This window comes from Calypte anna, chromosome 2 (genome assembly GCF_003957555.1).
Source record: "Calypte anna isolate BGI_N300 chromosome 2, bCalAnn1_v1.p, whole genome shotgun sequence".
Lineage (NCBI taxonomy): Eukaryota > Metazoa > Chordata > Aves > Apodiformes > Trochilidae > Calypte > Calypte anna.
This window is the reverse complement of record NC_044245.1, coordinates 3362513-3376356: the sequence shown is the minus strand read 5'-3', so window position 1 is coordinate 3376356 and position 13844 is coordinate 3362513. Positions and strand designations below refer to the sequence as shown.

General features: G+C 46.9%; 1 protein-coding gene across 5 annotated transcripts in view; it reads right to left on the bottom strand.

Moving 5' to 3' along the window:
* The window catches only part of OBSCN (obscurin, cytoskeletal calmodulin and titin-interacting RhoGEF), a 216830-nt gene that overhangs the window by 8861 nt on the left and 194125 nt on the right, over positions 1 to 13844 (bottom strand). For all 5 annotated transcript variants that reach the window (XM_030445973.1, XM_030445974.1, XM_030445975.1 and 2 more), the window contains 7 exons: positions 13727 to 13804; positions 9192 to 12744; positions 8365 to 8490; positions 7534 to 7644; positions 6462 to 6629; positions 5924 to 6046; positions 94 to 264 (listed from right to left, as the gene is read on the bottom strand). In XM_030445973.1, coding sequence (XP_030301833.1) covers positions 94 to 264; positions 5924 to 6046; positions 6462 to 6629; positions 7534 to 7644; positions 8365 to 8490; positions 9192 to 12744; positions 13727 to 13804 — 4330 coding nt within the window. The remainder of the gene's footprint in view (positions 1 to 93; positions 265 to 5923; positions 6047 to 6461; positions 6630 to 7533; positions 7645 to 8364; positions 8491 to 9191; positions 12745 to 13726; positions 13805 to 13844) is intronic.

Sequence of the window (13844 nt, the reverse complement as noted above, 5' to 3'; positions counted from 1 at the left end):
GTTCAGCTTCCTGTTGACCCAAACTCCCAGGTCCCTTTCTGCCACTCTACCTCTCCTCATGGGGTCTGTAATCTTACAGGTGCTGGATCTTACCCCTTTGGTCCTTCCCAGTGATTCTCACACTGGCAGAGGGGTGGCTGTGAGGGCCCGTTCCTGCCCGGCTGCTGCAGGAGATCCTGAAGGAGTAGAGGAGCCCCTGGGAGAGGTTTTTGGCGTGGTAGCGGCAGTCAGTGAGGTCAGAAGCAAGAGTTGTCCACTCCCCATCTGAACCAAGGAAAGACAGAAAAGAGGTTAGGAGGCAGATAGTCACACCCTGGGCATTTTGTTTTGTTTTATTTATTTTATTTTATTTTTTATTTTATTTTTAATTTTATTATTTTATTCTATTTTATTTTGCTTTATTTTATTTTTTTATTTTATTTTAATTTTTTATTTTACTTTATTTTATTTTTTATTTTATTTTAATTTATTTTTTATTTTATTTTACTTTGTTTTATTCTATTTTATTTTATTTTGCTTTACTTTATATTTCATTTAATTTATTTATTTATTTTGTTTTTATTTTACTATATTTTATGTTTTATTTTACTTTATTTTATCTTATTTTACTTTATTATATTTTATTTTTATTTTTATTTTATTTTATTATATTTCATTTTTTATTTTAATTTATTTTATTTTATTTTTATTTTTATTTTTATTTTATTTTATTATATTTCATTTTTTATTCTATTTTATTTTACTTTTCTTTATATTTTTATTTTTTATTATTTTTACTTTATTTTATTTTTATTTTATTTATTTTTATTTTATTACACTTTACATTACTTTACTACTTTTTATTTTATTGTATTATTTTAATATTTTAAATTTTAATTTCATTAATTTTTTGTTTGGTTTGGTGTGGTTTGGTTTTGTTTTCTCTGGGGGTTTTTTTTGTTTGTTTTGCTTTACTTTTGGGGCCTTGTTAGGGCTTCATTTCACCAACTTAACTCATGTACTGAGAATACAGAGAAACGGGAACCTTGTAGAGTGAAGGAAGAAACCTACTTGCTAGGCCCATATTCTGTGCATGGTTCTGCTCGTTCTGCATGTGCCAGACTCACCTTTTCATCTGTTCTATTTCAAATCCACAACCTTGTTTTGGAGGAACTGGGAAAATTTCCTGGATAATTCCTGTTTGTCTAATTCATATCACCAAGCTCTCATGAAGAGATCCAAACAAGAAACCAAGATCTCCAAAAATAAGCCCAGAAAATTAATGTTTGGTTTTTTGGTTTGGTTTTTTTTTTGTTTTTTTTCATGTTTTGTTTGTTTTTGTTTTGTGGGTTGTTTTTTTTGGCTGGTTAGTTGGGGTTCTTTTGGGTTTGGTTGGTTGGTTGGTTTGGTTTTGGTGGTTTGATTTTTTGGGGTGGTGTTTTTTTTGGTGGTTTTGTGGTTTTTGGTTTTGGTTTGGGGTTTTTTGTGGGTTTTTGTTTGTTTTTTGTTTGGTTTGTCTTTCCTTTCCTTTCCTTTCCTTTCCTTTCCTTTCCTTTCCTTTCCTTTCCTTTCCTTTCCTTTCCTTTCCTTTCCTTTCCTTTCCTTTCCTTTCCTTTCCTTTCCTTTCCTTTCCCTTTTTCCTTTCCCTTTTTCCTTTCCCTTTTTCCTTTCCCTTTTTCCTTTTCCTTTCCTTTCCTTTCCTTTCCTTTCCTTTCCTTTCCTTTCCTTTCCTTTCCTTTCCCCTTTCCTTTCCTTTCCCCTTTCCTTTCCTTTCCCCTTTCCTTTCCTTTCCCCTTTCCTTTCCTTTCCCCTTTCCTTTCCTTTCCCCTTTCCTTTCCTTTCCTTTCCTTTCCTTTCCTTTCCTTTCCTTTCCTTTCCTTTCCTTTCCTTTCCTTTCCTTTCCTTTCCTTTCCTTTCCTTTCCTTTCCCCTTTCCTTTCCTTTCCCCTTTCCTTTCCTTTTTCCCTTTGGTGATATTTTGAATCCACCTAAAACCAGAAGCTGCAGGATTTCAGGACAGAACCATCCTCTACCACCCTCCTAGCAAACTTGGCCAGGTCTGCTCAGCTTTTATGACATTTGGATGATTTCTCAGAGACCTGAAGTTGCAGGTTATGTTCTGGAGTCCTCATGGGACTGAGGAGTGAAGCAGAAAATCAGCAGCAAAATTAATAATCATTCCTCCTGTGTCTGATTCTGGGACCCCAATGTAGGAGTGACTGAGTCCGGAGGAGGTGACAACGATGCTCAGAGGGCTGGAGCAGCTCATCCATAGAGCCAGGCTGAGAGATCTGCAGATGACACTAAGCTGGGGGGAGTGTGGATCAGCTGGAAGGCAGGAGGGCTCTGCAGAGGAACCTGGACAGACTGGAGAGTTGGGATGATCCCAATGGGATGAGGTTCAACATTCCAAGTGCCGGGTCCTGCACTTTGGCCACAACAACCCCATGGGGAGCTCCAGGCTGGGCACAGAGTGGCAGAAAGGGACCTGGGAGTCTGGATTGCCAGGAAGCTGAACAGGAGCCAGCAGTGTGCCCAGGTGGCCAAGAAGGCCAATGGCATCCTGGGCTGGCTCAGGAACAGCGTGGCCAGCAGGTCCAGGGAAGGGATTCTGCCCCTGTGCTCAGCTCTGGTGAGGCCACAGCTTGAGTCCTGTGTCCAGTTCTGGGCCCCTCAGCTCAGGAAGGAGATTGAGGTGCTGGAGCAGGTCCAGAGAAGAGCAAGGAGGCTGTGAAGGGATCCAGCAGAATTCCTGTGAGGAAGGGCTGAGGGAGCTGGGGGTGTTGAGGCTGGAGAAGAGGAGGCTCAGGGGAGACCTCATCACTCTCTCCAACTCCCTGAAAGGAGGTTGGAGCCAGGGGGGGGTTGGGCTCTTTTCCCAGGCAACTCTCAGCAAGACAAGAGGGCAGGGTCTCAAGTTGTGCCAGGGGAGGTTTAGGTTGGAGATGAGAAAGAACTTCTTTCTGGAGAGGGTGATCAGGCATTGGAATGGGCTGCCCAGGGAAGTAGTGGATTCTCCGTGTCTGGAGATATTTCAAAAGAGACTGGATGTGGCACTCAGTGCCATGGGCTGGGAACTGCAGGGGTAGTGGATCAAGGGTTGGACTTGATGATCTCTGAGGTCTCTTCCAACCCAGCCAATTCTATGATTTGGGGTTTTTCAGCCTGGAGAAGAGAAAGATGCAATAGTGAGACCTTAGAGCTCCTTCCAGTGCCTGAAGTGGCTCCAGGGAAGCTGGGGAGGGACTTGGGACAAGGGTCTGGAGGGATGGGGTGAGGAAGAATGGCTTTAATCTGGAAGAGGGGGGATTAAGGTGAGATGTTAGGAAGAAATTCTTTCTTGTGAAGGTGGTGAGATGTTGGTCCAGGTTGACAAGAGAAATGTGGCTGCTCCATCCCTGGAAGTGTTTCAGGTCAGATGGGTTGGGATGTGGAACAAACTGGTCCAGTGGGAGGGGGTTGGACCTGGATTATCATTAAGGTCTCTTCCAGCCCAAACCAATCTGGGATTTCATGTCCCCTACTTTGCCACTGCTGCTCCAGTGCTCCAGGCTGAACCTGTGTCCACCTGAGATGAAACCTATCCTTTCATTCAGATCAACACTGGAAGAAAGCCCCAAACCACAGGACAAGCAATAATTTGCCACCCAAAGCAAAGGTGTCAAGGACTTTGCAGGGTGCTGGTTGAACTGTGTGTGCAAGGAGGAGCAGGTAGAGCTCAGAAACAGAGAGAAGCAGAGAGCAAAAAGCCTTCTGTCAAATAATGGGTAAAACAAGGAATTTTTTTTTCTGCTATCTTAATCCTCCTGTGCTCAGAAGAGCAGGACTTCACATGTTCCTGCCAAATATACAGAACCCAATGGAAGGTTTGAGATGCTGCTTCCCGTTTCTCTTCCTCATTGGAACAACTTGGGTTTGTATCCTTCCCAAAGCCTCCTCCACAGCTGTGTCAGAAGGAATAGCAATGCTTGAAGCAGTGCTTGCCCCCAGCTCTAGAGGGAAAAGGCAAAAAAACTGCTGCCCATGCTCCTGGCAAACCAGAAAGGAGCTCAGGTGTGCCTGAGGAATTCCAAGGAGCAACAAGGAGCAGTTGAAGCCAAAGGGTGGAGTGTGTGTGACTGCAATGGAAATTACTATCAAAGAAAATACTCTGAATAATAAGAGCAAAAACAGTCCCAAGAGAGATGGAATGCACTCGGGGATTGTGGTTTTTGTTTTTTTTTTCAAAGTTTGTGGAGTTAAACAAGAAAACATCCAGTGACTTCTCCAGCATCTGGAAAAAGCTTTGGAAGGATGACATCAAAGGGATGATGCAGTGTTGCCAAACTTGTGTCATCTTTTCCTTGCTCCTTGCCTTAAGCTTCCTGCACAATCAAAGGAAAAAGGAGGCATGGATGCTTAGCATGGGATGAATTGCCTTTCTGAGACACCACCCGTGTGAGTCTGACCTCACTGATTTGCAACTGTCTCAAACGAGCAATTTTAAAATTAATAACCCTGGCTAGGGTGGAGGAGCTGGCTGGCCAGAGCTGAGCAGGGGGTGACACCTCGGGATGTGATACGACCTACTAGGTGGAGGCTATTCCTCTTCTGAGCACCAGCCTTCCATGCTGGGACATCCCTCCAGGCACAACTTGATTGTACTTGGGAAGTACCTGGCTAAGGGGGGCTGGAGCAGAGCAAGGATGGCATCAGGAAGAAGATAAGACCTGTTGAATAGATGAAGACTGCTCCCCTTTCCTGAGGGCCAACCTTCAATGCTGGGACACCCCTGGAGGCAGGATGTACCTGGTTAAATGGCTGGAAGAGAGGAGGAATGGCTTCTGGAAGAAGATAAGAATTGATGACTGGCTGGGGGACTACACCCTTCTGCTCCCCTCCAGGCAGCCTGCCTGCTAACGACCCTGGCTGGCTGATAGCTGCCCCTTGGCAGCAAAAGGACTCAGGGGTGTATCTGGCTGTCCATGTTCTGACTGTTTTGACATCTTTTGACCCACCACCATCTCTGCACCAGACCCTGTCCAGGATCAGCACCATCCTGAAGAACCTCGCTGGAGAGATGGACCCCTGCTGGTGACTCTCCCTCTCTCTCTCTCTCTCTCCTTCTTCCCTCTTTTCTTACCCTTTAATTCTCCTCTCTTCTCGTTCTTTCTTATCACTTTTTCTTTCTTATATCTTTTTCTCCTCTCTCCCTCTTTTACCTGACTATATTTTTTGCCTGTGACAATTGTCAAATAAAACCTGCTTGCACTCAACCATTTTCTATGGTTGGACTTTGTTTCACGTATCCAAAACAAAAATAAATTTTAATGTTACCTTGGACCATACACCACCTTTCTCCACAGACTGTACAGGAAGCCTGGGTATAGGATGATATTGTCTGCTGAACATTGTTCCTGGGCATTCTTAGTGTGTGTAACCTTGCCAGAACTGTAATTTGAAGGGCTGTGTGCCTGGCACCATCCAAGCTTATCCTCCTGGAGCTTTTCACTTATTTTTGCTCAGCTTCCACATGTCATGGTTTCATTCACCCCTTAGCAAAGCCTTTCCCTGAGGATGGATGTTCCAAGACTATTTTGCCAGCACAAAGTGTGATTTTTAGATGGCTAAATGGTGGATGGATGAATTTCATTCCTTACTTCAGGCTAGGGAGCTAAAATCAGGCTGCTGCTGAATAAAAATAAAATATCCAATCGGTGAAGAGGTGGTACACATGGAGATGGGTGGTGAGACCCTGGCACAGGTTTCCCAGAGAAGCTGTGGCTGCCCCATCCCTGGAATTGTTCCAGGCCAGGTTGGATGGGGCTTGGAGCAGCCTGGGCTGGTGGGAGGTGTCCCTGCCCATGCAAGGGGTTGGGATGAGATGATCTATAAGGTTCCTTCCAACCCAAACCATTCCATGATTCTCTGTTCCCTTCAAGCACAAGGACAGCACTCAGCTTTACCTTCAGTCTTGCACTGGATGGTGTAATGGACAGGGATGTTGCTTTCCACAGGCTTCCAGACCACCTGAACTCCATCCTCATGGACTTCCACAATGTCAGGGGGTGGAGGGCTGGGAGGAAGCTCTGTAGGGAGGAGACACAAAACCCCAGTGACTGTTCCTGGCAGGACTGCTGCCATCCATCCCTCTGCACCCAGCAGCTGTCATCAGAATTCTTCATCTCTAGCTATGCTGTCCCTAGTGGAATAACAATTTAATTGTGCTCAACTTAAACTCAAGGTTTTGAAGTCTGGTTCTGGAACCACGTGGTTACTGGAGTGGCTCTGGATCTTGGAAGCAGGATGAAGACTGAAGAAGAGGGAGTTAACCCTACAAAATGTGCTGTGCTATAAGAGAGCAAGGGCTGCTGACTACAGCAGGTCAGGAAGAGATTGTCCTCTGAGCCAATCTGCAGAATTCTCACCTCACAGGTATTTACAGGTTAATTTTGGGGCAGAAGTACTCATAACAGCCACTTTTGTAGCTACTCTTTCTCCTACCTGTTTTTCTTATGACACAAGAGGTGGATGCTGAGCCCAGGGAGTTTGTGGCCACGCAGGTGTAAATCCCAAAATCATCAGCAGTCACAGAGAGAATTGTTAAGAGCTGGAAGTTTTTCAGAGTGGATGAGATGAGGATCTGGCTGCTGCTCTGGACAGGTTTCCCATCTGAAAAGGAGAAGGTAGGAGAGATCAGAACCCTATGAATTTATCCCGAGGTGTCCAAACCCCTCCCTGCACCCCTCTCCCTGGGGTTGGGGACTCCCTAGAGGGATGCCAATGTCCCCATTTAATAATCACTCCTTCTGTGTCGGATTTTGGGGCCCCCAGTGTAGGAGTGACTGAGTCCAGAGGAGGTGACAAAGATGCTCAGGGGGCTGAAGCAGCTCATCCAAGGAGCCAGGCTGAGAGATTTGGGGTTTTTCAGCCTGGAGAAGAGAAGGCTGCAATGGGGAGACCTCAGAGCATCTTCCAGTGCCTGAAGGGGCTCCAGCAAAGCTGGGAAGGGACTTGGGGCAAGGGCATGGAGTTATGGGATGCTGCTGTGGACAGGTTTCCCATCTGAAAAGCTGAAGGTAGGAGAGATCAGAACCCTATGAATTTATCCCGAGGTGTCCAAACCCCTCCCTGCACCCCTCTCCCTGGGGTTGGGGACTCCCTAGAGGGATGCTAATGTCCCCATTTAATAATCACTCCTCCTGTGTCTGATTTTGGGGCCCCCAGTGTCAGAGTGGTTGGACTGAGTCCAGAGGACATGAAAAAGATGCTCAGAGGGCTGGAGCAGCCATAGAGCCAGGCTGAGAGATTTGGGGGTTTTCAGCCTGGAGAAGAGAAGGCTGCAATGGGGAGACCTCAGAGCATCTTCTAGTGCCTGAAGGGGCTCCAGCAAAGCTGGGAAGGGACTTTTGGCAAGAGCATGGAGTGATGGGATGCTGCTGTGGACAGGTTTCCCATCTGAAAAGCTAAAGGTAGGAGTGGTCAGCACCCTATGAATTTATCCCAAGGTGTCCAAACCCCTCCCTGCACCCCTCTCCCTGGGGCTGGGAACTCCCTAGAGGGATGCCAATGTCACCTCGGAACCAGGCGATGTGCAGGGAGGAGTGAGCTGCTGTCCTGCATGAGAGGGTCACACACTGCCCCACGGCAGCTGCCTGATCAATGAGGTCCTCAGTGAAGGAAGGTGCTGCAAAGAAGAGGAAAAGCAGCTGAGTGGTCAGGAGGAGGATGTGGAAAATAAAATTATAGAATCATAGAAAGTCAGGGGTTGGAAGGGATCATCTAGATCATCTTGAAAGATCATCAAATCCAACCCTCCCCTCCCCAGTTCTATGACTCTCCAGATTTTTGTCTCAGCATTGCCCAGGAGCTGCCAGCCCCACACACCTCCCCTTCCCAGTGCTTGGTTGGGCTCTGCTGGATACTGGGGCATCAACCTGAGCTCCCAAAATGCTCCTTCTCTACTCAAAGGGAAACTTGCCTGCTGTAAAGCAAATTCACAGCTTTGCTGCCATCCCATTTGAGGCTGCCCCAGTGGTTTTCATGTCCCTTGCACATCCAGGCAGGACTGGAGCAGAGAAATTCACAATTCCCTGCTTCTGCCATCCCAGCCCTGGGATACTCCACGTGTTCTCTTTGTAGCATGCACATAGAATTGATTCCTTTGATAACTCCAATTTAAAAGCAATGCCAAGACAAGGCAGTTTTGGTTAAACTGTTGTGAAGTTGATAATGTTATGAAGTAAACAGAGCAAGCTGGCTCCTATTGCATGAGTTGGCTCAGATCATCTCAAGACAATCCTTAGATCACCTCAGTTCCATCCTTAGAAACCACCCCCAATCAAGCACTGACACATTCATTAGTGATGCTTCATGATAAAACTGATGACTTATGTGAGAGCAATACCTTTCTCCTTTGGCATGAGGCTTGAAAACTTGAATGAAGAGAGTCCTGATTTCCTCTTCAGAGATTCTTCAGCCCCTTCCAACACCTCTTTTTCTACTGCCTCTCTTCCCAGCTCACCAAACTCTGCTTGGGAGAAAGGAGGAGAAGTCATTCAAGGCTGTCCTGCTCCCTGTGACCAGGGAATATCTAGGGATGGAAGTGAAGGAAGGACACATTCTGCTGCCCAGTGACTTGAGTGGCCAGGGTGACTTCACCAACTTCTCCCTGTCACTTTATTTTTAAAGCTTTGCCATGGTCAGATGAGAACTGCAGGAGAAACTGCAGCACAGAAAGGACCAGGTTAGGTTGGACATTAGAAAGAATTACTTTACGGAGACGGTGATCAGGCATTGGAATGGGCTGCCCAGGGAAGTAGTGGATTCTCTGTGTCTGGAGATATTTCAAAAGAGACTGGATGTGGCACTGAGTGCCATGGGCTGGGAACTGCAGCAGTAGTGGATCAAGGGTTGGACTTGATGATCTCTGAGGTCCCTTCCAACCCAGCCAATTCTATGATTCTATTCTATGATCCAGCCCTGATCTGCCTTGGGGCAACCTCAGACAGATGAATTTAAGCCACTTCCATCAGCAGGTTCACCCAGCTGACTCTGCACCAAAGTGAGCCCATAATAAGGGTTAGTGGAGAAGACAGCAAATTTCCTACCCTCCCACAACCAGCTCTGCAATGACTGCCTGACCATGGCCTCAGATTTGTTGGAGGAAAAGGAAAAGGAAGGTTTGGCAGAGCTCAGTCATATCAGCAAATCTATGAAGAGAAAAATATTTACCTTCCTCTGGCTCAGGAGATATCTTTCCTTTCAGGATTCTTGAAATATGGGCAACAGAAGCTTTTACTTTCTGCTTCAGACTCTGCTCTGCTGACTGCTCTACTGAATGAGACCTTGCATATGGCTTGAAGAGTCCTGGTTTACTGTAGAAGGAGCTTTTCTGCTTCCCACTTGAGTCCTTTTGGGGGCCATACATTTTCTTATGACTCTCTAACCCTTTCCCCATGGCTAATAAATCAGTTCCCTTCGAGTCTTCAGGTATTTCTGAATGGTTTTTCCTGCTCTTGTCCTCTGCCTCTTCTCTGATGCAGAGTCTTTTGTCCTTATGGAAGTGTCCTGCAGGAGGTGACCTTGCCCTTTCACCAAAAGCTGGGAACCTCCTGCCAGTTGGTTTGGGTGGAGGCTTCCTGTAGTTCAGAAACTCAAAGGGGAAGTAGACAATGTCATAGAGGTCAGAGAAATTCAGATAGGCAGGTTCTACCTCGGAGATGTCAAATTTTAGAGGCCCACTGCCCAGGCTGGGTGCTTCATCTGACAAGTCTTTGATTTTCACTAAAGAGACTTCTGGGTGTCTGCCAGTGTCCTTGCTCACTGACACCTGGCTGGGTCTTTTCCCAGTGTCCAAGCTTTCTGTTGAGGAGATGCTGGATGGGGCATTCTCAAATGCCAAGTCCTCCAGATGCTCACACTCATGAGGAGCTGTCTGGACACTCTGCCTTTCCTGTACCACTGACTCCTCACTCCCGACAAGACAGGGTTCTGCAAGGCCATCCAGTTCAGAGACTTCTCTTTTATCCCCTTGTGCAGAAGGGAAGGAAGTGTCTGGGGGTGCTTTGTAGAATATCTCTGTGGAAGGGGAAATGTGCTTTCTGCATCCCTTCTTGCCCGAAACTGAATCTGCCCAAACATTCATCTCTTCAGAGAGGGAAACCATCTCATCCACTAAGCCCTCCAGAGCAGCAGACTCTTCATCACTATAAAAAGACCCATGATGGGAGAGCTCCTGGCTCCCTTCCCTGGGAAGCAGTGGTGGGGCAGTTTTTCCATCATCACAGCTTCCACTTTCTAAGGCAACACCTCTACCTTCACCATAAACCTTTGGATGTTCCTCAAACTCGTAGACTGAAGCTGGAGCAACTTCTGCTTGTGCAGCAGTCAAAACACCTGGAGCTTCACCCTCCAGATCAGCAGAAGCTCTTCCCCTGGGATGGGTAGCCCTGTGATGCTCCTGACCTCCATCCTTGGGGAAAGAAACAGCCATGGGCTGTCCTGCTGCCTGGCTTCCACTTGCTGTCACCACAGCTCTCACCTCACTGCAAAGTGATGCCTTGGGGTGTTCTTGCTTTTCACTCTTCCAGATGGGAGGGAGGGTGGTATCCTGAGAGGACACAGCTCTAGCTGAGTCTCTGCTCTGCAGAACAGCAGATACCTGCATGTCACTGCCTGCAAAGCCTTGCTGGGCCTCAGCTCCTTCTATTTCAGGGGCCAAACTGGAAACAACCTCTGTGACAGCTGAGCTTCCACTCCTCAGAGCAACAGGCTCCTCCTTGCTATGAGCTGGCTGTTCCCTTCCAGCTCCATCAGAGACTGAAGTGCACATCAATTTTGGTGGTGGGATTTTTGAAGCCAGATGCTCTCCCTTCAGGATGGCTGTCACTGTCTCTACTTGAACAGGAGCCCTCTTGTGGGCTTGGTTTTCACCATCATGGGCTGAAAATGCAATGATTCCTGTAACATCTGGTCCTTCATCTTCCAGGACAGCACCTCTCACCTCTTTATAGGTCTTCAGCCGAGGAGCATCTTCATCAGCTGTGTGCAGGGTACCTGGGTGCTTGCCCACCAAGGCAGGAGTTGCTGGAACACTTTGACTGGGTGGTTCCTGACTTTTGCCTTTCCATCCTGGAAGTGAACCCGTTTCTGTCTGAGGCCCTGTTGGGACAGCAGAACTTCCCTGCTCAATGATATCAGACTGGGCAGAAGTCTCCTCGTGTGACTGTTTCTGCCTTTTGTCTTTCCAAGGTGGAACTGGGGCTGTCCTCTTGATGAGCAAACTTCCACCTTTTAGATCTGGAGGGATGTCAGTACCTGGAGCAGATTCCTGGGGCAGATCCTTTTCTCCCTCCCTTGCTGGGGCTGGTTTGGACTCTCCCTCTGACTGTGGGAGAGTTGAAATGGACTCTTGGTCCTCCTGAAAAGCAAGGTCAGAGACACGGCCAAGGGAAGATTTATCCTCCTTGCTTTCATGTTTTTGAGCTGATGATGCTGTGACCTCTGAGAAGTGAGTAAGAACCCGAGTTTTGCCTTCCAAATCTTCAGCTTCCTCCTCAATGTAAGTGGCTTTTGACTTCTTCAGTAAAGGTTTCTTCTTCTCACTCTTGCAAGGTGACACTGGAGGTGTCTCCAGCTGTTGCACAAACACATCTGGGCACCCATTACCCTCACACTGTGTAGAAGGAGGGAGCTGCTCTCCTGAACAATCCTTTTTGGCTCTTCTCAAGTCCTCTTGCTTCCCAGTGCCTATGGAACATCCCTTGCCAGGCCCCAGGGAAGCCTCGCAGTGCTCACTGCCTTCTGGGCAGCTTTCCTGTGACAAGACATCACAGTCTTCTTCCAAAATATCTTCTTCCCTCAATGACCTGGAGGGTCTCAGCCTGTAGTCATCCAGGGAACGGCTCCTGGTGGCACCAGTGATGGCAGGATGGGGTGGTTTCCTTGCGCTGTCAAAAGAAGCAGATTTGGTCAAGGAACCAAGCAGACTTTCCCTGCGCTCATCTCCTCCTCTTTCTTCTTCTTCTTCCAGTTCAAACTGCTCTAAAAGGGGCTCACGGAGACCACTGAGTGGAACCTTTGAATATCCAGCTTTCCGGAAAGTTCTCCTGGCTCTGTCCAGGTGCCTTCTGAACTCCCTGCCTGGTGAGGAAGGTCCCTTTGCGGGTAGCTCAGCTGCTTGGCTGTAGAAAGTGCTTTTGATAACACTCTGTCTAGGAACACAGACAGAGGGCTTTTCTGTCCCATCCTCAGGCTTTTCAGTTCTGTCCTTATCAGGTAAAGATACATCTGGTTTTTCTTTCTGATACAGATGTGATGAAGGCTCAGCAGCACTGCTTCTTTGGGGCTGCTCTTCTCTTTCATCATGAAGCCTGGGATGGAGTCCTTCCACTTTCTCCTCCTTTAAGATACTTGCCATGAGCTCTTTGGTTTCTGCAGGTGATTTTCCCCCTTCCCCAACTTTCATCGAAGAATACTTCCTCCTCATGGGTTTCACTGGAGGGCCTGAGATTTTGGAGTGCTTCTCTTCACTTGGATATTTCGGAGGCTCCTGGTGGCTTGGTGCATCAAACACGGGCACGTGGAGTTCAGGTGTGGAACCAAAGTGCCTCTTCTTGGGGAAGTGGGAGTTCTCGTTGTCTGAAGAGGAGCCACTGGTGCTGGATGAAGTGCTTTCTTCAATAAGATGCCGGGAGATGGCCAGGGAGGTGTTGTCATGAGTCCTTTCTAGGATTTCTGGGATAGACCTCATCACTAAGATGGATTTGTAGCACATGAGGGACCGCTGAAAAGCGAAACAAAACACAGCACGGTGGGAATATGGTAAACCAAGTGTGCCAAAATGGGCTTCTCCACTCCTAAATACCACCCATGTGACTTTAATAACACACTGTAGCCCTTTGGTACACCTCATCAATCCAGGCTTTATCTGCTCTCCAAGTCTTCCCCTTCTCTCATTCACAGAGTTGAAACCGTAGTGACTCCAGTATTTGCTGTTGGGGTAGCAAGACCCTGCTTGAGATTTTTAAAGACTATCTGCCCACTCAAAGCAGATGAAAAAGGGTTTTTTAATGGTATACATCAAATGAGATCTAATCTGGAATAAATGGCCTTAAATCCATCCACTGCCTCATCCCTGGAAATAACCAAGGTCAGGTTGGATGGGGCTTAGAACAACCTGGTCCAATGGGACCAGGGTTTTTGGAACAAGATGATCTTTTAATCCAATCCACCCCTTCCAATCCAAACCATTCAATGATTCTATGATGGCTGCAGCACAACCTGTTGTGACTTAGGTCTACAGAAGAGCTACCAAACTCTAGCAGGGATAGATTTATCTACTCTAAGTTCTGCCATCTGAGACATCTCTGTTGAACACCTGGCCTCCTCTTACAGCCAACAGGGACAAACAGGTATCTTCAGAAGGCAACCAACCTGATTATTTTAGAGAATGTCAGGAAAAGTGCCATCTTCTTGAGACCTGTCTATAACTGAGTTCCAATTTCAAAGGCAGCTGAAGGTACCTAACTTAGACATAACCATGTGTCTTCCAAGCACCTGCATTAGACCAGATGATTTCCAGGCAGTGAAAGCCTAGATAATTTATTTTTGCCACATCCATCTCTCTTCTGGGCTTCTCCCCCATTCATAACCACCCTGAAACCTCTGCTGCACTTGCTGTCCTAGCCCAACAGATGTTAAAAGTTGCAAATGCAATTAAAAACATATTAACTAAAAAGGACCAATGTAGATTGTTGGCAACTCACCTGCCACTTGCTCCGAGCCACAATGAATTTGAGCTGCTTGGTATTAATGAAATGAGCCTCTTCAATGGGGAGATTATGCTGCCAGGGGGAATAAGAAGAAAATCATTGGTTAAGTATT